The sequence below is a fragment of the Nyctereutes procyonoides genome, unplaced genomic scaffold (genome assembly GCF_905146905.1).
Source record: "Nyctereutes procyonoides isolate TBG_1078 unplaced genomic scaffold, NYPRO_anot_genome, whole genome shotgun sequence".
Classification (NCBI taxonomy): Eukaryota; Metazoa; Chordata; class Mammalia; order Carnivora; family Canidae; genus Nyctereutes; species Nyctereutes procyonoides.
Genome location: NW_026575130.1, coordinates 6032430 through 6055191, shown reverse-complemented (window position 1 = coordinate 6055191; position 22762 = coordinate 6032430). Strand labels below are relative to the sequence as shown.

General features: G+C 36.4%; 1 protein-coding gene across 2 annotated transcripts; it reads left to right on the top strand.

Annotated features, from left to right (window-relative positions):
* The first annotated feature begins 92 nt into the window (after positions 1-92).
* Positions 93-18261, top strand: LARP7 (La ribonucleoprotein 7, transcriptional regulator). 2 transcript variants are annotated; one of them, XM_055342522.1, is made up of 13 exons: positions 93-253; positions 5490-5690; positions 6138-6238; positions 6311-6394; positions 6506-6670; positions 6760-6853; positions 6932-7279; positions 7356-7500; positions 9145-9293; positions 9846-9964; positions 12737-12896; positions 13115-13206; positions 17667-18261. In XM_055342522.1, the coding sequence occupies exons 2-13, from the start codon at positions 5492-5494 to the stop codon at positions 17745-17747; spliced, it is 1737 nt and encodes a 578-aa protein (XP_055198497.1). In that variant the 5' UTR covers positions 93-253; positions 5490-5491; the 3' UTR covers positions 17748-18261. The 2 variants fall into 2 exon arrangements, with proteins under 2 accessions (XP_055198497.1, XP_055198496.1); XM_055342521.1 differs by having other exon boundaries at positions 94-253; positions 6929-7279.
* The last annotated feature ends 4501 nt before the right edge of the window (positions 18262-22762 follow it).

The window sequence follows — 22762 nt, the reverse complement described above, 5'->3', positions numbered from 1 at the left end:
CCAATCAAAACTCCTCGTGGTCTGTGAGCCTCCTCGGCCAGCCTGGTAATCCGACGCCCCGCCCCTTGCGCCAGCTCACGCCCGTGACGCAAGCGACGGACGCACCGTCTCCGTACTCGCACTCGCCTTTTCGGAGGCGTACCAGAGAACGGTGTCGCCCGCCCTATGACGCGGAAACCAGCTCTATAAGGATCTGGAGACGGAAAGGTTGAAGGACGAAGTCCCCGGCCCAGTATTTTGGGAACTGGACAGAGTAAGTTCGAAGTAAACTGTAGATCGTGTCGCTCAGGTTGAGTGAGGTTTCAAGTCTTCTAAGTCCTTTGTCACGCGCTCCGTTGTATCTGTCGGCCCTTTCACTTCGTCCCCTCCCACAAGCCCATCGGTTTGCTCGTCCTGTTTCTCTGCGCACGCGCAAAGGTCCTTCAGCGGCCCTTGTAGTTCCAGTTTTCGGAGATGGGGGGCGCATATCGTCCGGCTTTAGGAGATTGGGGGCCCGCCCGGTATTTGGCAGCGTACTTGGGACAGGACTGGTGTCGACGGGGGGCCGTAGCCGAAGGTGAAATTGCCGGGCCTCGTAGATCTGAGCGTTGGCGGCCAAACAAACGGTAGCGAGTGTGAGCACTTAAGTTTTTAAAGTTAAGTCATTTTCTTTTTTTCGGGATTCTAGGCTTTGTCATCAAAGAATCGAAAAATCCAGTTACGGAAGGGAGCTAACAGATTATAAATGTCAGTGGAGTGTACTGAGTGCGTTAATAAATGTGTTTGAGGGAATATAGATGAGGAGGCAGTAAATTAGGGGAGACGTGGTGGTGGAAAGCTAGAGAGAGTAAGATGCCGTTTAACGTGGGCCTTGAAAATCGAATAGGAGTTTATAAGGCAAGTAAAGACAAGACTAATTCAAAGAACAGGCACGGTGTTCTGGTACCGTTGCATGGTCAGCCATGGTAGAACAATGACTTAACGTTTTTGACACCGTTTCCTCTAAAAATGGTAAAGGCTATGGATGAGCATCCTAGGAAGATGCATGCACGTCAAGACATTTTACGTATGATTTTGTTGGGAAATTGTGGAACACCTTGAAATGGCCAAGAAAAAAGATACTGGATGTCTTCTCTAGCTGGCTCTTCCAGGTTCTCTCTTTCATGATCATTGAGCTATTTTACATTTGTGTTAGTTGTAGGAAACGATTATAATGGAACTTAGTCCTGTAGTTAATCAATTTTGCAGTTACGGCCCTAACCAGTTTTGCATCTATTAACAAATTCATTTCAGTGTTCCTGATTGCTTAGATCTTTTAATTCTCCTTTGAACTAGTTTTTTAATAGAATATTTTAAAATTTATTATTTATTTACTCTATTTTAAGTAGACCCCATGCCCAATATGGGCCTTGAACTCTCAACCCAGGGATTGAGTCGCGTGTTCTACTGACTGAGCCAGCCAAGTGCCCCCTCCAGAACTAGTTCTTTTTTTTGTTTTGTTTTTTTAAGATTTTATTTATTCATGAGAGACACTGTGAGAGAGGAAGAGACAGAGGGAGCAGGCTCCTTGCCGGGAGCGGAATGCGGGACTCCACCCCCAGACCCTGGATCACACCCTGAGCCAAAGGCAGAAGGCAGATGCTCAACCATTGAGCCACCTAGGTGTCCCCTGAACTAGTTTTTAACACTTAACTAATTCCTTGATTAATTTCACTAAAATAAAATATTTGATACATATTTTATGTTAATTTATATTTAAGTTCCTTTGTTTAAAATTTCTCTTTTGGGACACCTGGGTGGCTCAACGGTTGAGCGTTTGCCTCTGGCTCAGGTGGTAACACCCGGTTCCTCAGATTGAGTCCCGTGTCGGTCTCCCCCCACAGGGAGCCTGCTTCTTCCTCTGCCTCTCTCTGTGTTTCTCATGAATAAATACATAAAATCTAAAATAATAATAATAAAATTTATCTTTCATCAGTTTCACGGAATTCATAAGAATGTTTGAAACTCACTCAAAATTCCATAGACTTTAGGTTAAGAATATCTGAGTCAGAATACAGAATGTATCATGACAGGCTGTAAGAGGTTCTACTAAAAGGTGGACAGTGTAAGGGAGTCAGACTTACCAGAGCTTGTTCACTTAACTGAGCATGTTTACCCAGCTGATTTTGGCCAATTCACTTAATTTTTAAGCCTCTGTAAAAAGAATTTGAAAGGAACCACCTAATTGTGATTGTGAGGATTTAAAACAATATGTGTAAAGTAACTGGAATTGTTACACAGTACCTTTATTGTTTGTGTAAAAGCCCCTGTTTAGAAGCCAATTTGATGTCACTGATTCATCAGCAATTTTTTTTTTTAATTATTTATGATAGTCACAGAGAGAGAGAGAGGCAGAGACACAGGCAGAGGGAGAAGCAGGCTCCATGCACCAGGAGCCCGATGTGGGATTCGATCCCGGGTCTCCAGGATCGTGCCCTGGGCCAAAGGCAGGCGCCAAACCGCTGCGCCACCCAGGGATCCCCATCAACAATTTTTTAAACTTACATATTCTAAGAAGGTACTAAGGAATTTTTAATGTTGAAAAGTTTTAACATTAAAATTATAAAATTAGATCTGTGTTTTAGACAAGTTACACAGCTTATGAGGAGGATGAATGACTTCTAGAACGGTTTATAAATTGTTCCCATATTGTAGTGATACTCTTTGTGGAAAATATTGGAGGGAAATAAAAACCATTCCAGAAGTTAAATCGGTAGGACTTGGTGACAGATTGGTAAATGATAAAATAACGATAATGTTACATTTTGTCAAGTACGTGAGAAGGTAGACTTAGAGGATCAAGACTCGCGAAAGTACTGCTATGTGACTTCTTGATTTTCATAGCCATTGCATTGGGAAGTGAAGTTATACCATATCTTGTTGCTTCTTGTATCTTTCTCTTATATATGAAAATATATTTGATTATCTACAGGATATGTTTCTTAAGATCACAAATTACAGACAAATGTTAGGCACACTAGGCAAGAGTTTTAGAACTTAGTTTTTCAAGTCACAAAAGTAAACCTTAGAAAAGAGAATGAAGGAAGGTCTCTCAGATGAGAATGATGGAGAAAATCTGGTTTCGGGAAAAATTTGGACTTTCTGCATTTCTACAATTCTGTCCACTATTTCCTTAGATAGTGGTTCTGACAAAAGGAATTGGAGAGCTGATAGTCTGTCCTTTACAATTTGGAGTTTTTGCAAAAGAGAAGGTTAGCATTGAATCCTGCTGTATTGATCATTTATAGCTTCTGTTTGTATTTTATTTATAATCCTACCCTTTTTTTTTAAGCCTGCCTCTTTCAAAAGAACTTGAAATGCTTAACACTTTGTAATAGGAGATCCTTTTAAATATACCATTTAAGAAATGGTTGGATTGTGATTAAGCTTAAGTCTCTGCCTTTGATTAAAGAAAAAGTCTCTGCCTTTGTAGTTTTTGCATTCTAGTGGGGTAGACAGACAATAAAATTGTAATTCCAGGTAGCAACAAGAGGATACAAGGAAATAAAGTGGTAGGGTGCCCTGGTGGCGCAGTTGGTTGAGGGGCTGCCTTTGGGTTGGGTTGTGGTCTCAGGGTCCTGGGATGGCCCCTGCCCGTATCAGTGGGACTCCCTGCTTCCCCCTTGCTTGTGCTGTCTCTCATATTCTCTATCTCTAAATAAAATCTTTTTTTTTTTTTTAAAGGATACAAAATTGTGGCAGATGGAATGGATAGGGTTAGGATTGGCAGAACAGAAATGTTTTTAGATTGAGTGAAAGGCCTCTTTGAGAATTTATAGAGACCTGAATGAACAGTGAAGTAATCCCTCCAGATGTGGTGAGGGGGGTGAAGAGAACAGCAAGAGCAAAGGCCTTGGGGTGGGAATGGCCTTAGCATGTTTAAGGAATGGTATGTCATAGTTGGAGTGAGCCTGTTGGAAAGAATTGTAAGAAATGTAGTTAGATATCCCCAGACCAGATCAAATAGTGCCAGGCAGGCCACAGTAAGGGCTTTGGATTTCGAGTATGATAAACCTTTGGAGGATTTTGTCCCAGAGATTGGCATGCTCTGATTTACATATTTAAATGATTATTTTGGTTACTATCTGGAGAATTGATGGTAATTGATGAAAATGGAAGATAATGATTGATTGGAGAATTGATAATGGAAGAAGAGTAGAAGCAAACACAAGTTACAGTGTTCTTGGAGGAGAGTAGGGAAGACATGATACTGTGGACCAGGTGGTTGTGAAAATAGAAAGTATTCTTATTTAGGATATATTTTGTAAAGTTAGAGCTAACATAAATGCTCCTAGATTTGTTGTGGCATATTAGGAAAAGAATTTCAGAATTTTACTCTCAGCAGTGTTGTGATCAGTGTCTTCTGAGTTGGGAATACATGGCAAAAAAATAGGTTTGAGTTGGATGTTTGTTATTCTACATAAGAGAAACTCTTAAGTAAGTGGAGATGTCAAATGAGCAATTGAGTGATGGAATGGGGGGGAGCAAATGGGAGACGTCAGCTCTAGAAAATACAGATTTGTGAAACATCAGCATGGAGCTAAAGAGCTTAAAGCCAGAGACCCTCAGAAAGGATATGTGTGGAGATAAGATGGAAACCCAGGACTGAATAGCATGTAAAGATAGAGCTAACTAGGATGGTCCAGTAAAGGAGATTAAGAAAACTCTCCTAGAAGCCAAATGAAGAAAAAGTTTTCAAGGAAGTTTAACTGCAGATGCCCCTGAGGGGTTCCAGTAGTCCGTGGAGATCACGGTTTTCAATTCACTAGAATGGTGGAAAGAGAAGCCTGACAGAATGGGTTGAAGGGAGAATTTGGGTGAAAAATGAGATTACTCAGCACTAAATGACACTTGGTTTTAACACTGGGATGGGAAAGGTCCTTGGAAAAGAAAAACCTGCTTCTATAGCTTACCAGTTAAGTTCCGCTTCTAGTGAACAGAAAAACAGTTAAGGGGGACCTGGCTGGCTCAGCCAGTAGAGCGTGGAGTCTTGACCTGACAGTTGTAAATTCAAGCCACATTTTGGATAAATTGCTGAAAAATAAGTTCTTTAAAAAAAATTTTTTTAAATAATCAGGAATAAATTATTTACTTGGAGCTTGAGATGGAGAGTGTCTGAATCCCTTAATCTTACACTTTGACAGGTTGAATTAAAAGTGTAAAAAAAAATAAAGTGTAGTTTGGTGTAATATAGACATACTATATAGGAAGATAATCTGGCTCTGCAGTAAAAGTGCATCAAAAAGTAAAGCTAGGATTCAGAGGTAAAACAAGGAAAATGAAAAGTAAACAATTAAGAGACTGAAGACAAAAACTTAAAAACCACGGGTCAAATGAAAATTTCCTTAACTAATTGCTAGGGGTCACCCCAAAGCTGACAGTCTCTTAAGCTTTCGGACAATTAGAGGCTAATAATTATCTGAAAGTCTTCCTATACTTAGGACCTAAATTTACCTTTTTTCAATGAGCAGGAATGGAAACTGAAGGTGGAAATCAAGAAAAGGCAATGGAAGAATGCACTGAAAAGAAAAAAGAAGTAGAAAAAAAGAAACGGTCACGAGTTAAACAAGTGCTTGCAGATATTGCTAAGCAAGTGGACTTCTGGTTTGGAGATGCAAATCTACACAAAGATAGATTTCTTCGAGAGCAAATAGAAAAGTCCAGAGACGGATGTAGGTTTATTTTACTGTACAACAAATGGAACAATGTAGTATATATATATCATGGTACACCACATATTATATACAGGAGCATCTTTTATTTTTCCACATAAAACCCTCATAAAGGACACTTATTTCCTTAAAGGACTTAGTAGGATGCAACAAATTCAGACCTAGATTTCAGTTACTTTGAGAACATCCTAGTTTTTGTGGTGGAGCTCCTGGCAACTCAGGTAGCCTCTTGACCTCAGGGTCAAATTGAGCATTACTTTGGGCCTGGAAGTCCAGGGTTTTTCTTATGTGCTTACAGGCTTAATTCCTATGGGTTTTATGCATAAGGTATTTTATTTATTCCAAATCCAAAACTTAGTTTAGGAGTGTGATTAATATTTTATCCAGAAGTCCTGGCTTGTTACTTTATTATATTCTGTAATGTATTAACTTTTTTATTTCTATTAGATGTTGATATATCACTTCTTGTGTCTTTCAACAAAATGAAAAAATTGACCACAGATGGAAAATTAATAGCCAGAGCACTAAAAAGCTCATCTGTTGTAGAGGTAAGAATTGTTACACAATTTATTTTATCACATAATTTATTAGTTTATTAACCTCATGTACCCATTTAAAAGCTGGACTTGGAAGGCACCAGAATCCGGAGGAAAAAGCCCCTGGGGGAACGACCAAAGGATGAGGATGAACGGACAGTGTATGTGGTAAGCCATTTTAAAAAAAAGCTCAGAGACAAAATGACAGAAACACTTTAATATTACTAGTAAAAATTTATTAACCTTGAGGACTTTACTATTGCTTCTAATTTATTGTAGGAATTACTTCCCAAAAATGTTAATCACAGCTGGATTGAAAGAGTATTTGGGAAATGTGGCAATGTTGTTTATATAAGCATACCACATTATAAATCTACTGGAGATCCAAAGGGATTTGCCTTTGTGGAATTTGAAACAAAAGAACAAGCAGCAAAAGCTATTGAGGTAGGTCCAGAACCTAAAAGGAAAAGCAAAAAAATTAGCGAGTACTTTTAGTGACCATTTTATTGGTTTTTAATTTATTGATTTTTCAGTTTCTCAACAACCCACCAGAAGAAGCACCAAGAAAACCTGGTGTATTTCCTAAGACAGTAAAAAATAAGCCCATTCCTGTCCTTAGAGTATCAGGTAATTTAATTCAATATTAATACTTAAGCATATGTAGTTGAAGGAAAATGAAAACTAATGATAGCATCGTTACAGAAGAAAAGAAAAAGAAGAAGAAGAAGAAAGGCCGAATGAAGAAGGAAGACAGTATCCAGACCAAAGAGTTAAATACGGACACCGATAAGGAGAGTGTTGCTAAAATGAAAAGATCGAGGACCACATCTGAGGGATCAGAGGTAGAAATAACTGAACCCCAAAAGCCGCCCTCAAAGAAAAAGAAAAAACGGGAAAGACAAGAAGTATCCAGCCTACCTATAGTTAGAACAGGAAAGAGAAAGAGAAGTATTTCTGAAGAAGCAGAATCCCCAACTCCCAGGTCAAAAGTAAAGAAAGTGACTCAGAAAGACATTAAGAAAGAAGATTTAGAAGTTTCCAAAGAAAACAAAGGTATCAACAACATTTATCTTGAGCTTATATAATCAAAGTTTTCTTAAACTTATGTCTTTCGTTTCTGGCATTTAAGATTTAGAAGTCTCTACTGAAGAGGAAAAGGATACTGGAGATGTAAAAGATGGATCCCTTTTAAAAGCAAAAAGGAAGCATAAGAAAAAACACAAAGAGAGGCACAAGATGGGAGAAGAAGTTATACCATTAAGAGTCCTTTCAAAGTAGGTAGACGATACAGTCTGGTGTAGATTGACACCCTCCATCACCATTGCTAAAGTGCAATTCCAATTTGTATTGAACAGAGTTGCATATTAGCAACAGTCATGGCATGTAGCCAAGATCTGCATAAATTATGGGCTTAGGATGACTGCGGATTAAAAAGAAACCACCACACTAAAACATGGAAGCACTTATTTTTATCATATCACAGCAAGTGCCTCCATGTTAAAGTAGAGGGCGTTCCTTATAGACTCAGAAAAATACAGCGTAATATACCAGACAGTTAGGGGAGGCAGTCTTAAATATTTATAAACTTCTAAAATGTAAAAGTAAGACTTACCATCACTAAAACATGGAAGCACTTACTTTTTTATTTTCAAAGCAAGTACATCCACGTTTAAGTGGTGGGGAGCCCAGTCTTGGAAAAACGTAAATTGTGAAGATTCTTTAACCTGTAAAGTAAGCTTAGAAATTAAGTCGTATCCACTTGGAGACACCTCCACTGAAACATGGAAGCACTTACTTTTGTTTTACACAGCAGGTACCCCCATGTTAAAGCAAAGGGGAATCCCTCGGGGCTCTAAAATTAACAAACTTGCCATATTACATTCGGAGGAAAAATTTGGGTTCACTTCTACTAAAACATGGAAGCACTTACTATTTTGAAAGTCAAAGAAAGTACTTCCATGTTAAAGTTAAAGGGAGTCCAATCCACTTGAGGGGTGGAAGGCAAGTTAAAAGAAAAAAATTCCATACCTTTGGGAAGAAAGATTTTCTTAATTTTCTGGAATGGTACTGGCCCAGCGTTTTGTCTTCCCCTTGAAGGTTAAAAGGCAAGGACTTCGGGCACTTGTATTTATACTATTCTTAACTGCTGAATTCCTTTTGCCTTTTTATCTCTGAGAATCATTACAAGAGGTTTTTGTTATTCTAATGTATCAGCTCTCAGGGAATGTACGATCCTGGGAGGGTCTGGATACTTTTTTTTTTTTTTTTGAAGTATACAGATGTCAATAATAACAGCTAAGACCATTACCACAAGATATCCTCCTGTTTAAAAAAAAAAAAAATCCCCTATCTGCTTGTTTGATGGCATAGATTAGAGTAACAATGAGTGCTCCTGTGGAGCCTGGAGAGGCATTGTGTTTCTATCTGGAGGACCTCTAGCTGTTTGAAGAAACATCTACATGTTAAATGTCTGTAAATAAATAAATTGCTTCCATGGGGTGTTTTTTTCTTCTTAGAAATTCCTTTTGATTCGGGTAAATAATAAAGGATGTTATCTCCCAAATTGGAAGCAGTTTAACTAATAATCTTTAAGTTATAATCTGCAGTTATTCTCTCAGAGATGACTAATTGTTACTAGTTAATTAATTCAAAATTTTTTATTTTCATAAATAAAAATATTTGAAACATACTCAAGAATTGAATTGCAAAATTTAAAACATTTAATCTAAATGTTAGGTCAGGGGAAACTTCCCTTTTCATATTTCCTGGATCGCTTAGAACTCTAGAAGTAATTTGAATGTGTGTGTTTAAAGAAGGAAAAGTTAGGAGTGGTTACAAGATACTGAATGTATGTATTTAGATATTTACTTTTGCTCATCTGTGTTCACTATTTCAAAAGTGCATTCTTTTCATTGCAGGAGCGAATGGATGGATTTGAAAAAAGAGTATTTAGCACTGCAAAAGGCCAGCATGGCTTCCTTAAAAAAAACAATATCCCAAATGAAATCAGAGTCAAAAATGGAAACAAATGGAGTACCTACTACATCTGAAATAAAAACTGAAAAAAGTAAACAGCACTATGATAGTTTTTGTAGCATTATATAATTAAATTTTCATTCTTCATCAGATTTAGTAATGAGTGCCTAGTTTATAAATTAAGCAAGTTTTGTAGTAACAAAAATTGTAATTTCTCATCCGTAACTTATCCTAATATATTAAGATATTATTTTGAATTCTTATAAATTGAAGGTATAATTTTTTCACATTTTAATCATGTTTATAGAATCTTTATACTTATTTTGTGTCTATTAAGTCAAGTACTTTTTTATTTGATTAAGGGAAAGGGTCGGGGTTTTTTTTTTAAGGTTTTACAAATGTTTTTCTAACAACACTTTGCAATTAGAGTGGTATAAGTTACGGTATTTTATTTCATGGTAATCTGCAATAAGCAGGACAGGCACCATAACTTACTAAATTATTTTACAGTTAATTTAAAATTAAGTTTGAATTAATTATTTAAATCAGCTTAAGTCTTCATTGTTATTCTAAAATGGGCCTACTATGTTAACTTATTAAGTGTAAGAGGCTTATTTCTGGCCTTTCCTTTTCAAATCAACAGCAAACAGTGAAGAGTGTTGTCCCCAGGAAAAGGTTAATGCAGCGGGACCACAGTTTGTGAGTGGCGTGATTGTGAAGATCATTAGCACTGAGCCTCTACCTGGCAGGAAACAAGTCAGGGTAATGCTTTTGTGTGTCAAGAGTAGTTGTTACTCTTTCCTCTTTAAAATTTCCCTGTATGAAAATGTTTTGCATTATAGAAAACAAAGCAAATCAAATTAGAATTTATTCCTCTGTGGAAAAATACTTGTAGGATTTGATTCCACAGTAATTATTGTGTTTGATTTGAGGCAAAATCTGAAGTCTAAAATTGTACACTGGATCAGACTTGAGTACAGTTTAAATATCCTTTTATAGAACTGTACTTTTTTCTTATTTTTCAAGGTGCCCTTAATGGTTGTTGTTGTGTAGTTGAATGACGAAAGCTTACTGTGGTCATTATAACTTAAAAGAATAAAAGTGGTAAAATATTGTTATAATATGCCTTATTTAGACTCTATCTGTTTTCAGAGAAAATGGGTTTTAGAAAATACTTTCTGTCAAAACTTTAATCAGCATTAGAGTTCTCTGAAATTATTTTGAACTTTAATTTTTTTTTAATTTTTATTTATTTATGATAGTCACAGAGAGAGAGAGAGGCAGAGACACAGGCAGAGGGAGAAGCAGGCTCCATGCACCGGAAGCCCGATGTGGGATTCGATCCCGGGTCTCCAGGATCGCGCCCTGGGCCAAAGGCAGGCGCCAAACCACTGCGCCACCCAGGGATCCCTATTTTGAACTTTTAATCATCTACTGTTGTAGATTTTTGAAGCAAGCTAGAGAGTTTGTAATGTGTTTTTATTAGAGCTCTTAGCTTTCAGTACATTCCTAAACGATTTTGTGACTTAAAGAAAGTCAGAAGTAGAACTATTTTGATATTTTAATATAAACTTTTTGTTAATCCTTTTGGAAATTGACATTTTTTTTCCTGGGAGAAATGCAAGATTTTTTTGGAGAAAAGAGCTTTTGTTAAATTTTATTTTAAATGTTTTTGTTATTTTCAGTTTGTGCTGGATAGTTCTAAAAATGAGAAACTTCAAATCTTTTGTGAAAAGCCACAAAAGTTTTTTATCGGTGTGCAAATACTTTTACACAGTTTACAAACATCTACTTTACAATCATTTTTTATTTACACATTTTATTTTCTTTAACAGCCTTTTGTACCGACACAATAATATTTCTTTCTCAGTGGCATATTCCTGTGTAAAATGTCATATGGTATGGCAAATATATTTAAAATTGTTATACTGACATTCATCATATGTTTTGGTTTTGCATAGACTCCTATCATTCATGTTTCTTAACTCGCATAAATCTTGTAAACACTCATTATCTGAAACCCTGCTTCTATTCTATAAAATCTTGTAGCTATCACTAACACGTAAATTTAGATTCTTAAATATTGATAAGGCATTTAGTTAGTGCTGCCTGACTTGCCCCTGTGATTACCAGGCTAGTTTGTAATTTTAAGAAGGCTTTTAATTCAGGAGATTTGCCTAACATTATAATGTATATATATCATAAATATCTTTTGATTGTAGTAATCGAATCTATTATAAAACTTAATACTACCATTTAACATTCAGATTTCATCAGCTTGCTATCAATTAATGGTTTGCTTTATGTCTAAATTTAGTACTTACGTATGTAGAGAAATGGGAAGAATTAAGTATATTTTGAGATAGGCAGTATGCTAAGAGTAGGGATGAGTTAAAATTTAGTCCTTGGCTTCACAGATTTTTACTGCTTAATCATTATTAAAATCTAAGAAGCTTTCCTTATTATGATGAAATAATATTTTCACGTATTGCTCAGTTTTTTCTGTATTTCAGACTTTAAAAAACCCAACTGCTAAAAGTAACCTAAATTCCTTGTGGCTTGAAATTTGGGTCAAAAGGAAAGGAAGCCAGTTGAGTAAAATACCTTTTCTTAGGTTGGGAATCTCGAGTAATTTCTTTAGCTTTCTGAATGGAAGTTGATGAATGAAGAATTATGTTAACATTCCTGCATAATTGCATTGTTTACACCTCAGAACTTGCTGGGGAAAAAATGATTAGGAATGCAGGAATCTTGTTAATTTGCCCTCACAGCAGGCATTATAGGTTAAACTTTTCCTTGCTGGGTGACCACAACTTGTTCAGAGGAGATTGTTTAAGCCTGTCATCAGAACACATGAGCTATAGTGAGGTATTCCCATAGATCTACTCGAGAACCTAGGATTTTTGTAGAATCCCAGGAAACTTTTTTTCCATTCGTGAGTTTGAAAAAGTTGAATGTCTTTTACATACATTTTAAGGCATAAGTGATTTTGTACAAGTGAATGAAAACACTGTGCCCACCAATCCATTGTGAGTGGATAATTTTTAATTTTATTCACTATTGTAACTACACCACCTTGGTACCTTCTTGTTTTGGGGGTTGGGAGAAATTTTTGTACATTATGTTCTACAAATCTATTGTCCTTGTGCAGTGTTCCCATTCTAATTAATATTTTAGGATTGTGCTTAATTAAAAGAGTTACGAATAGAGTTCAAGTTTGTTCAAGTCAATTTTTAAGAGTATTTGTGTAGTTTTGGAGGAGTGCCTAGATGGCTCAGTCCATGGAGTGTATGACTCTTGATCTCAGGGTTTTGAGTTTGAGCCCCAGGTCTGGTGTAGAGATTACTTAAAAATAAATCTTTAAAAGAATATATTTGTGTATATTTTAGAAGAAATGTTTAATGTAGGAAAGTTACTCGTTTCAAACTGTATGTGGCTTATTTGTATACTACATTTTGACAAAACCATGTGAATAATTTAGAATTCTCATGAAACATTTTTATTATTTCATTTTTTTTCTAAATTCTAACGCAGGATACTTTGGCAGCAATCTCAGAAGTTGTTTATGTTGATTTGCTAGAAGGAGACACAGAATGCCATGCTAGATTTAAAACTCCTGAAGATGCTCAAGCAGTAATAAATGCATATACAGAAATTAAAAAGAAATACTGCTGGAAACTGGAGATCCTTTCTGGTAAAAATTCACAAAATAATCTTTTTTAATTCTTGTTTAGGGGTGATTCTGTTAGATTTTCGGAGTTTGGCTAGTGAAACCAGTTTTCTTTTCATATTGTAATATACATAAAGTAGTATTAAGTGCCATCAGACAACTATAGTTTTATTATTGAAATGCAATTAATGCCTTGAATATGTTCTTCATATGTATCAGTGATCATCGTTTTTGTTTTTAAGGTGACCATGAGCAGAGGTATTGGCAGAAGATTTTGGTAGATAGGCAAGCCAAACTTAATCAGCCTCGTGAAAAGAAAAGAGGCACTGAGAAGGTAATTCATTTTTTGGTTTTTGTTGTCATCATTATTGTTCTATAGCCTAAATTCAACATTTGGATAAATATTTTCTGAAAGTTAATAATATGCAAACACAACAAAGACTTACATGGTAGATTTGTAGATTGCGACAGAACATTTGTTTTTCTGGATTTTAAAATACATGAATTCTATGAAACTAGAATTATTTTCCCCGTAAGGGTACACAATTTAGAGTTTTCTTGTTTTCCATTCTTTTATTGTAACTAGTTGTGGCAATTTAATCAGCATTGATTTCTAGCTGTTGTGTTTTGTGGTTTGGTAGTAAATGATTATTTAAAGATTGTCTTATTGGTAAAACCCAATGTATTTAAAGAGTGTAGTTTTTAAAGATATGAGCCTCCCCAGATAAGATTGGGAGGCTTTATGCATAATAGTTGCTACAGCAAAGATAAGCTTTATTCCTTTTTCTCTAGAATACTCAACAGGTGAAACAAACAAGCATAAATTAAACAACTTAAAGCAAGATTCTCAGTAATTTTTTTTAAATAACAATAATTTATCATGCTTACTGTTGCTTGTGAGCTGTCACGTTTGTTCTATTAAAACAAATTACATGTAAAGATTAGTACGTGCTTAGGACTAATTAGGGCACATAAAAACTAATACTATTATTAAAATTTTAAAATGTGTGTGTTATAAAATATAAATCTGAAAACTTATGTTCTTCTATGATTGGTTAGCACTTAAAATCATACTTCCTGTATCCTATTTTTATTGCTTGGGGGTTCTATTTGTACAGTTCTCTTTTTTGTTTGTTTTTATTAAATAAAAACCAAGTGTTTTTTCATCAACCTTGCATTGCTTAGTATTCACTGGAATTTGAGACTGAGGGAAGATTTCCTACTGATCTTTATTAATTCTGTTTGCATGAGTACAGACTTAATTTGCTGAGATGTAGGAAGGCTACCTTCCTCCCTAAAGACTTTTTCAAGTCTATGAGGTGTTCATTTTAAAGCCTGCCTGAGATTATTTAGATGTCAAAAAATTGTTGATCCAGAACTCACAACTAAAATGGAATTTATTTTGGTAAATAATAGTTATCCTTCTGATTGATGTGAAGTTTCATGTAAGTTATATATGTTTTTAAAAGTAGGAATTAAGCATTTTGTTTCCAGAAAGGGCTGACCTCAGTAAACTAAATGTAAGGCAAGGAAGTAAGGCACTGACTAGGGAGTTTTATAAATTCATTTGGAACACAATGCATAGCTCTATTATTGAGTTGGAACGTTTTTTCCTGATCTCATTTATCTGTTGCACCACCAAGCGTTTTCTTAGCATGATTTTTTTTTTTTTTTAAGATTTTATTTATTTATTCATTGGGCGGAGGGAGGGGCAGAGACAAAGGCAGAGGGAGAAGCAGGCTCCAAGCAGGGAGCCTGACTTGGGACTTTATCCCAGGTCTCCAGGATCAGGCCCTGGGCTGAAGGTGGCGCTAAACCACTGAGCCACCCGGGCTGCCCTCTTAGCATGATTTGTAAACAATAGAGGATCCTAGCTGAACCTAGGAACTGTGATAGTTGGCTCCTGTCACAAAATGAACATAAGGTGCCACACAAAGTGGATATTATACAGGCTTTTCAGAGAAGACAGTAATTAGTATGTCAGTCTACTTTTTTGATAATCATTAAATTAATATTTTCTGAGTGCTTCTTTGTGTTGACCACTGTTCTAGGAACTGGACATAGAGCCATGAGTAACAAAATTCCCTGTTTTCATGAAGTTTATAGATGAACAGTTTAGGTCAGGTGATGACAAGTACTATGTAGAAAAATCAGATTAAAGGATACCATGAGATAGCTTTAAGTCAGGTGAGGTTGTCTGGGAAGTACTCTGTGAAAGTGACATTAGGAGAGTCAGCAAACCAGCAAGAGAGTTTAAAATGCACAGCTTTCAAGGCAGAGGCAACAGAAAGTACAGAAGCCTTGATGGGAAAGAGGCTGTTACAGTTAGAATACTGGGAGTAAGTACCTTAGTAATAGAAGTTAAATGTTATTAGCAGCCAAAAGTATAACATTGGCACTTTTTTCATATGACACCTCAACCTTTCCACGGTAGTATTGTATTACTTGGCCAGTAATTGAATAAAGAAAAGCATTGATAATAATCTTGGTTTTTGATTTTCACCTTATGAGCCAGGAGACTGGGGATTTTCCTAATACGGAATTAAAAGAGGAATAGGTGAAGGAAAATGTTATTTTCTATTTTTGGTATTTTTACATATAAAAATCAAGTGTGAGGGGGCAATCCCTGGGTGGCTCAGCAGTTTGGCACCTGCCTTCAGCCCAGGGCGTGATCCAGGAGTCGTAGGATCCAGTCCCACATTGGGCTCCCCACAGGGAGCCTGCTTCTCCCTCTGCCTCTGTCTCTGTGTGTGTGTATGTGTCTCTCATTAATAAATAAATAAAATCTTTAAAAAAAAAAAAATCAAGTGTGGGTAAGACCTCCCGCAAAAGATTGGTAAGATGAGGGAAATCTCTATCAGAAAGGGTCTCCTTCTTGCTAAACCAAGCCTTTGTAGTCTTCCCTATCACTTTGAGCACTTGGTAAGAGTAGATAACTGGAGACGGAGTTTTTCTCATTTGTCATTAGCTTTTAAAACATACTTGAAATGTTTTTTATCACCATGGTCTTTTCTCTACAAATTACTGGTATTTGGATATTCAGCAAGTAAAGACAATTCACAAAATTTGTGAACAGTTATAAATATTTATATTTTTGACTCACCTCACTGATGAAAAAGCTTTTAGTTTAATCTTTAAAGTGACTTCCTAGGAAAACAACAAATACAGAGTACCCCTATTTTCATTTCCAAAGTAACCAAACCTTTACTTCCATAGATGCAAGCCTTAATTCTGGCTTTGCTGAAGTCCGAAGACCTTTGAAATGACGCTGGTCAATGTGGTCCTCAATGTGGCCATCCATTACTGTTTTCTGTCATAAACAGATCATTTGGTAACCTGGGCAACTTTTGAATTTTTTTTTTCTTTAAATACTTGTATTTTTAACTCTTCCAGCCAGTCTATTGACTGACTCACTCTCTAGCTTTTGAGTAAACTTTTAATGTTTTACTAAACATTTTAAGAAACTAAAAAATAAATCAAGTGACTTCCTGCCAAAGCCACAGTCACCAGATACCTCAAAGAAACTCTAGTGAATACTTTATTAAAATCTGTATTTTTAAGAGAATAAGACTTTTATTTCTTCCAAGGATATATAATTAAAAATTTTACATCAAGAAATCTTTTCAGCAGCCCCAGTGGCTCAGTGGTTTAGCGCCGCCTTCAGCCTAGGGTGTGATTCGGGAGACCCAGGATCGAATCCCGTGTCAGGCTTCCTGCATGGAGCCTGCTTCTCCCTCTGCCTCTCTGCCTCTCTCTCTCTCTCTCTCTCTCTGTGTGTGTGTGTGTGTGTGTGTCATGAATAAATACATAAAATCTTTAAAAAAAAAAAGAAAACTTTTGGAATATTTTGACATCGAAATATTGATGTCTGCTTTCTACATTTCATTTGCCGCCTTTAAAAATATTAAAGGGGCACGTGACTGGCTCAATCAGTGTAGTGTGTTGTGTGAGTTGTGAGGAGTTGTGAGTTTCGAGCCCCATGTTCGGTGAATAGATTAATTAAAAGCAAAGTCTTTTTAAAAAATTTTTTAAAATTAAAGTCTTTATGTAAGGGTAAAATAAATAATAATAAGTACTCTTAAAAGCAAATCCTTAATTGGAATATTCTAATTTTCAAATTTGTAAGCAAACGTTTGTGTAGCACTCAGCCCAAAATAAAATGTCTCATTCAAATAATGAATTCTCATTTATTATGTATTTACAAAGGACTGAATATCCTTTAAGAAACATCTTGGTAATTAATACTGAATCCCAAGGGGACATGAGACAACTAACAAATATGGGTCCCAAACCCTTCTAAAAGGTTAAAAATTGCCAACATGGATTGGCTATCTTTAATTGAAAAAATCTTAGTGATGTGGTACTATAGTGGGAGTGTTTTAGTAATTCTAAAGATTTAATATCTATTATATTTAATAAACCATAATCCTAAATAGTTCTCCCTCTAATTGATTTGGACTAAGCTTAATTTATCTCATTTGTCTATCTTTCCCTCTTTATTTTTTTTTTAAGATTTTATTTATTTATTAGAGACCATACAAGCAAGGGGAGCAGGAGAAGGAAAAGCAGGGTTCCCAGTGGTCAGGGAGCCCAGTGGAGGGCTCCATCCCAGGGCCCTGGGATCATGACCTGAGCCAAAGGCAGATAGATACTTAAATGACTGAGCCACCCAGGCACCCCCACCTTTCCAAAAAAATTGTATTCAAACTGATAGTTTTGAAATTTTTTTACTCTTAATTATCTTTTTGTTTTAGGTGTCCAATATATTCTAATTTCTAATTTCTTTCTCCATAGTTAATCACCAAAGCTGAAAAGATAAGACTTGCGAAGACTCAACAAGCAAGTAAACATATTAGATTTTCTGAATATGATTGAAAAGCAATTTTGCTTCACCTCTTAAGATTTCACTGGTTACTTGAACTTTTCTTAGGAAATACATTTTATTTTATAGTAATAAATAATGTTTTTTTGAAACCTATGTTAATTAGAAGAAATACTTTTGTTCCTTGTAAGACTTTCTTGAGACAAGTACATGTATACCACAGCTTTTCATTAAACATTCTATTTGCTGAAATTATCTTACACAAATCAACCCCAAAGTGATTTAGTAAATGTTTTCAACATTATCATTAATTTTGTTGTTTTTATATTACAAAAACAATATTTGCAAAAATAATACTATATAGTAGAAAAAATGTTTGACATTGGATTCACTATACTTATTTTGTAATTTGCTCTTTGTTTTTCACATGTTTAGGATATCTTTTCATGTTGATTTATACAGAGACATATGTGTGATATTTCATTCTGTTTCTTGCACTTTGCTTACCTGAGCTTCCACTAAATGGGCCATATGAACTGTTCCCAATTAAAATGTTAAACTTTAAAAGTATTGAGTTTGTTTCTTATAAATGAAATTAAACATTTTATTTTGTCTAACTAAAATAACATATACCAGATGCTGTGAACATGGGGAGGAAAAAATCTAAAAATCAACCATAAGCAAAACTGTATATTTTATTCAGGAAAATTTCAGACCTGGAGTATTTAAGGTCTTCTCAGAACTGAACCCACAGGGCCTATTCATTACTGGCATTTTAATCCCTTATCAGAATATCAAAAATGTACTCTGGTCAGCCATGGGGTTTATTCCCTTAGGCTATAAACTATATGCAGTTCCATCAGCTTTGTCCAAAATTGGGTGCACTTTTGATTTGGTGCCCTTTCTATGCATTAGGAAAGACTTATAGTCAGGAAACTACTTTCAGGAGCCAGGGATTTGAGGAGATTGGCTACCTCACTTGTTGGGGTGACAACTGCCACATTGCTCATAGTAGTAAGAAAGAGCAGACAACTACAAGTTCAACAGAAGCATGGTTATATAAACTACAGTACATCACTACCATGAGATGCAACAACAATCACTAGAAGGTAAGTTTCATGGAAATAGGGATACAGTCTTGTTCACTATTTTTTTTTTTTTTAAGATTTTAATTATTTGACAGAGCACAAGGAGTGGGGAGCAGCAGATACAGAGGGAGAAGCAGACTCCCTGCTGAACAGGGAGCCCAGCTGGGCTCAATCCCAGGACTCCAGAACCAAGATGTGAGCCAAAGGAGGCACTTAACCAACTGAGATACCCAGGTGCCTCTTGAATAACAATATCAAAATGCTTATAGTGCTCCAAAAGATGTAGCTGATGCCAGGAAAACAAAAAGCTATTTTATGTCTTGAGCCCATTTGATATGTTTGGTTAACTTCTGATTGGGTAGATCTGATTTTGGCTCAGGTCATAATCTCAGGGTCATGTGATCGAGCACCTGCATCAGTATCAAGAGTCTGCTTGAGTTTCTCCCTCTTGCACTCATGCTCTCTTTCTCAAATAAATAAATCTTTTTAAAAAAAAATTGTCAGGGGTACCTTGCTGTCTCAATTGGTTGAACATGTGACTCTAGATCTGAGGGTTGTGAGTTTTAAGCTCCATGTTGGGCATACAGCTTTAAAAAAATTATCATGATTTAAGGGTTTTTTTCCCCCCTATGCTTGAAGAACTTTTCTTGGAATTACTTAAAAAAAGAACCATTCAAACATATACCTGCCTAGTCTGTATTTTAAATAAAGTGATTTATACAAAAATTGGATGGATGTATTAAAATTAATCTTGATATCCTATGGCTTAACTAGTAAATTCATTATTCAGCTGATTAGATTTTGAACCCAATGGATATGGTCAAATAACAATGTATATCCTAAAATAATAATGTGTATCTTACAGTACTTAAGTATTATAAAATCTATTATTTCTGTTGCAATATAAATAGCCCACAAATTAAGGTGTGCAAGAAATACAACTTTATTTTCGTAAGATTCAAGTTAATCTCTTATTTCAAGCCTCATATCCCACAAAATTCTTAATCAATTTAGGGTTTTCTCCCTTTTTCTTAAAGTTGAATCAGCATTCTGGATGTTTATGCAAAACCAAGTGGGAGGGGCACCCATTTGTCTCAGTCATATTATCTGAGAAGGCCACCATCCCAGTTTGTTCCAAGTCATTCGTTTACTCCAGGTTTATAGGTATCCCTGTTCCTCCCACATACTTAGCCCGGTAGGTCTCATCCTACTTCTCAGGCATGCACAAGACTCAAAAATAAGCAGACAGCTTTTGTACTGTGCTATACTTGCCCAGTTCATGAAATAAACAGTGATTGTTGACTGACTTCACCATTGGAGTAAGGATAGGTCAGTATGGGACTCAGCAGCATATATATACACAATAAGTATGCCAGAGAAGAAAAATAAACAAAAAAGAATAAAGCTTAAGAGCAAGTGAGAAATTGTATTATTTACTCGTTTTTTAAGTAGGCTGTGCACCCAATAGGAGTTTAAACTCATGACCCTGAGATCAAGAGTCACATGCTTTACTAACTGAGACAGTCAGGCGCCTTTACCCTGCTTATTTACTATTCTTTGGTTGCAAGAAATAGAAACTAACTGCACTAGATTAAGCAAAGGAAAAGATTAAATATGTGGGAGACTTGTGAAATCTGAGGAAGTAGATGAATAATAAAGCTCATGAAGTACAGGAGACCAGGCAGCTGTGGATTTCCTGACAGGAGTTTTTAGAGAGGCTACTTCAAATTACTGTAAGTTGACTCAGCAACTGTGTTCTTTAGGCTCATGAACTCTAAGTTTAAAATTCCAGTTCCCTGATTAGGAGACCGTGATGATCAAGCTTGAATCAGGTGCATTCTTACGTTAACCAATTAGAAGTAGATACTCTAATACATTAAAACTACAGGTTTGATAATTCATTCTTAACGAAGGCAAAGGTTGTTAGCTGACCTTTGTTACCACCAAACCTACTAATTCTTTTACATCACTAGAAAAGACAGCATATGTAAAGATACTAAAGTAGGAACTTGCCTGGTGTGTTTGGGACAGTGAAAAAATCTTACCAGCTGAAGAAAGTTGGTAAAAAGAAAATGGGACAAGATAAAGAATGAGAAAGATTGCTAAGGATCGGTCTATAGAAAATTTTTGAATGTCATATTCAGGGATTTGCCCTGTAGCAACTATAGATTTTAAACAAGGGAAAGAAAGCAAAAAAAAAAAAAAAAAACAAGGGAAAGATAAAGTATAGGTCTCAAAAAACGAGCATCAATATGTTGACTACTGGAAGGGAAAAAGGAAGAAACAGGTATCAGTGAATCAAGGTTAAAGCTACTAAAATACTTCAGTCTTAAAGAAATGGGAGTTCAGTGAAAATAACATTTTGTGAATGCAGGCCTGGGTCACTGGAAGAACTGACAATCCTTGGTGACTGATCAGATAAAAGTGTTGGTAGAGGGGTGCCTTGGTACTTCAGTCTGTTGAGCATCTGCCTTCAGCTTCCTGGGATCAAGCCCAACATCTGGCTCCCTGCTCAGCGGGTGTGCGCATGCTTGCTCTCTCTCTTGCTTGCGTGCACCCTCTCTCCCTCCCTCCCTTCCTCCCTCTCTCTCTCTCTCTCTCTCTCTCTCTCTCAGATATCTTTAAAAAATGGTAGGAATGAAATAGCCAAAGCTATCTAGGAGATTTTAGGCTAGGTGACCAAACACATCAGTTGATTTAAAAAAAATAATAATGAGAGTTGATTTTCAGGAGGTGGGCTGGTGGTGTAAAGATATTGTAAGCTTTTTAATATGTGTTAATTTGGGGGTGGAGTTCTACATGAAAAAGTCCAACAAATTGTTTGACAATTACAGAAACTATAATCAGATAATAGAGGCCAAATACAAGGACATGGGTTTCCCCCAAATAACTGCTATTGAAGCTGTGATGAAAGAGCAATCGTCTGGGACTATAGGTTTATGTGGGGGTTTTTTGTTTTTTAAAGATTGTATTTACTCCTGAGAGACGCAGAGAGAGAGGCAGAGACACAGGCAGAGGGAGAAGCAGGCTCCATGCAGGGAGCCCGACGTGGGACTCCAGGATCATGCCCTGGACTGAAGGCAGGCACTAAACCGCTGAGCCACACAGGCTGCCCAGGTTTATATATTAGTCATCTAGTCATTTATATATGCAAAAGCACAGCTAAAATTCAATAAAAGTAACCTAAGCACTTTATGTTGCATAAAGCACCTTAAGTAGTACAACGTGTAATAGAGAACTAGGGGTGCCTGGGTAGCTTGGTCGGTTAAGTTTCTGACTCTGGCTCAGGTCATGATCTCAAGGTCCTGGGATTGAGCACTGTGTCAGGCCCTGGGCACAGTGGGAATTCTGCTTATCCTTCTCCCTCTACCTCTGTCCCTCTCCTCGAGTTTTTTTTTAAATAAATAATCTTTAAAAAAGGGGGGGGGGCAGCCCGGATGGAGCAGTGGTTTGGTGCCGCCTGCAGCCTGGGGTGTGATCCTGGAGACCTGGGATTGAGTCCCACATCGGGCTCCCTGCATGGAGCCCGCTTCTCCCTCTCCCTCTGCCTGTGTCTCTGCCTCTCTCTCTGTGTCTATGAATAAATAAATAAAATCTTTAAAAAAAAAAAAAAGATGGAGTGGTGAATGGTTCTAAAATAAAAAACAAAAAAACGGCTTTGAAGTTTGTAAAGCGCAATGAAATTTTACAAAAGGAACACCTGGATAAACCCCCCAAATGAAGAAACATAAGCACCCTGAACCTCTCTTCCAGTCACCCTCCCTCCACAAATGGAGAAGGCTTAACAGCATAGGTTACTTCCAACTGATTTTGTACTTTATATAAATAGAATCAAATGTTTAAATGTTCTTTTGTATCATTGATTTGCTGTTTCCAAGAAAACTTCTAAATCCTCAAAAAGAAACCAGTTCTTTACATCAGCATACATTTATACAGTTGTGAATGCTCTGCAAAGGTTAAGATTGAAGTGGAGGAACAAT

Coding starts and splice junctions, on each gene's coding strand:
- LARP7 (XM_055342521.1), top strand. CDS start 5,492: ATGGAAACTGAAGGTGGAAATCAAGAAAAGGCAATGGAAGAATGCACT. Junction 6,854..6,928: donor TCCTGTCCTTAGAGTATCAG/GTAATTTAATTC, acceptor GCATCGTTACAG/AAGAAAAGAAAAAGAAGAAG. Junction 12,897..13,114: donor GAAACTGGAGATCCTTTCTG/GTAAAAATTCAC, acceptor TTTGTTTTTAAG/GTGACCATGAGCAGAGGTAT.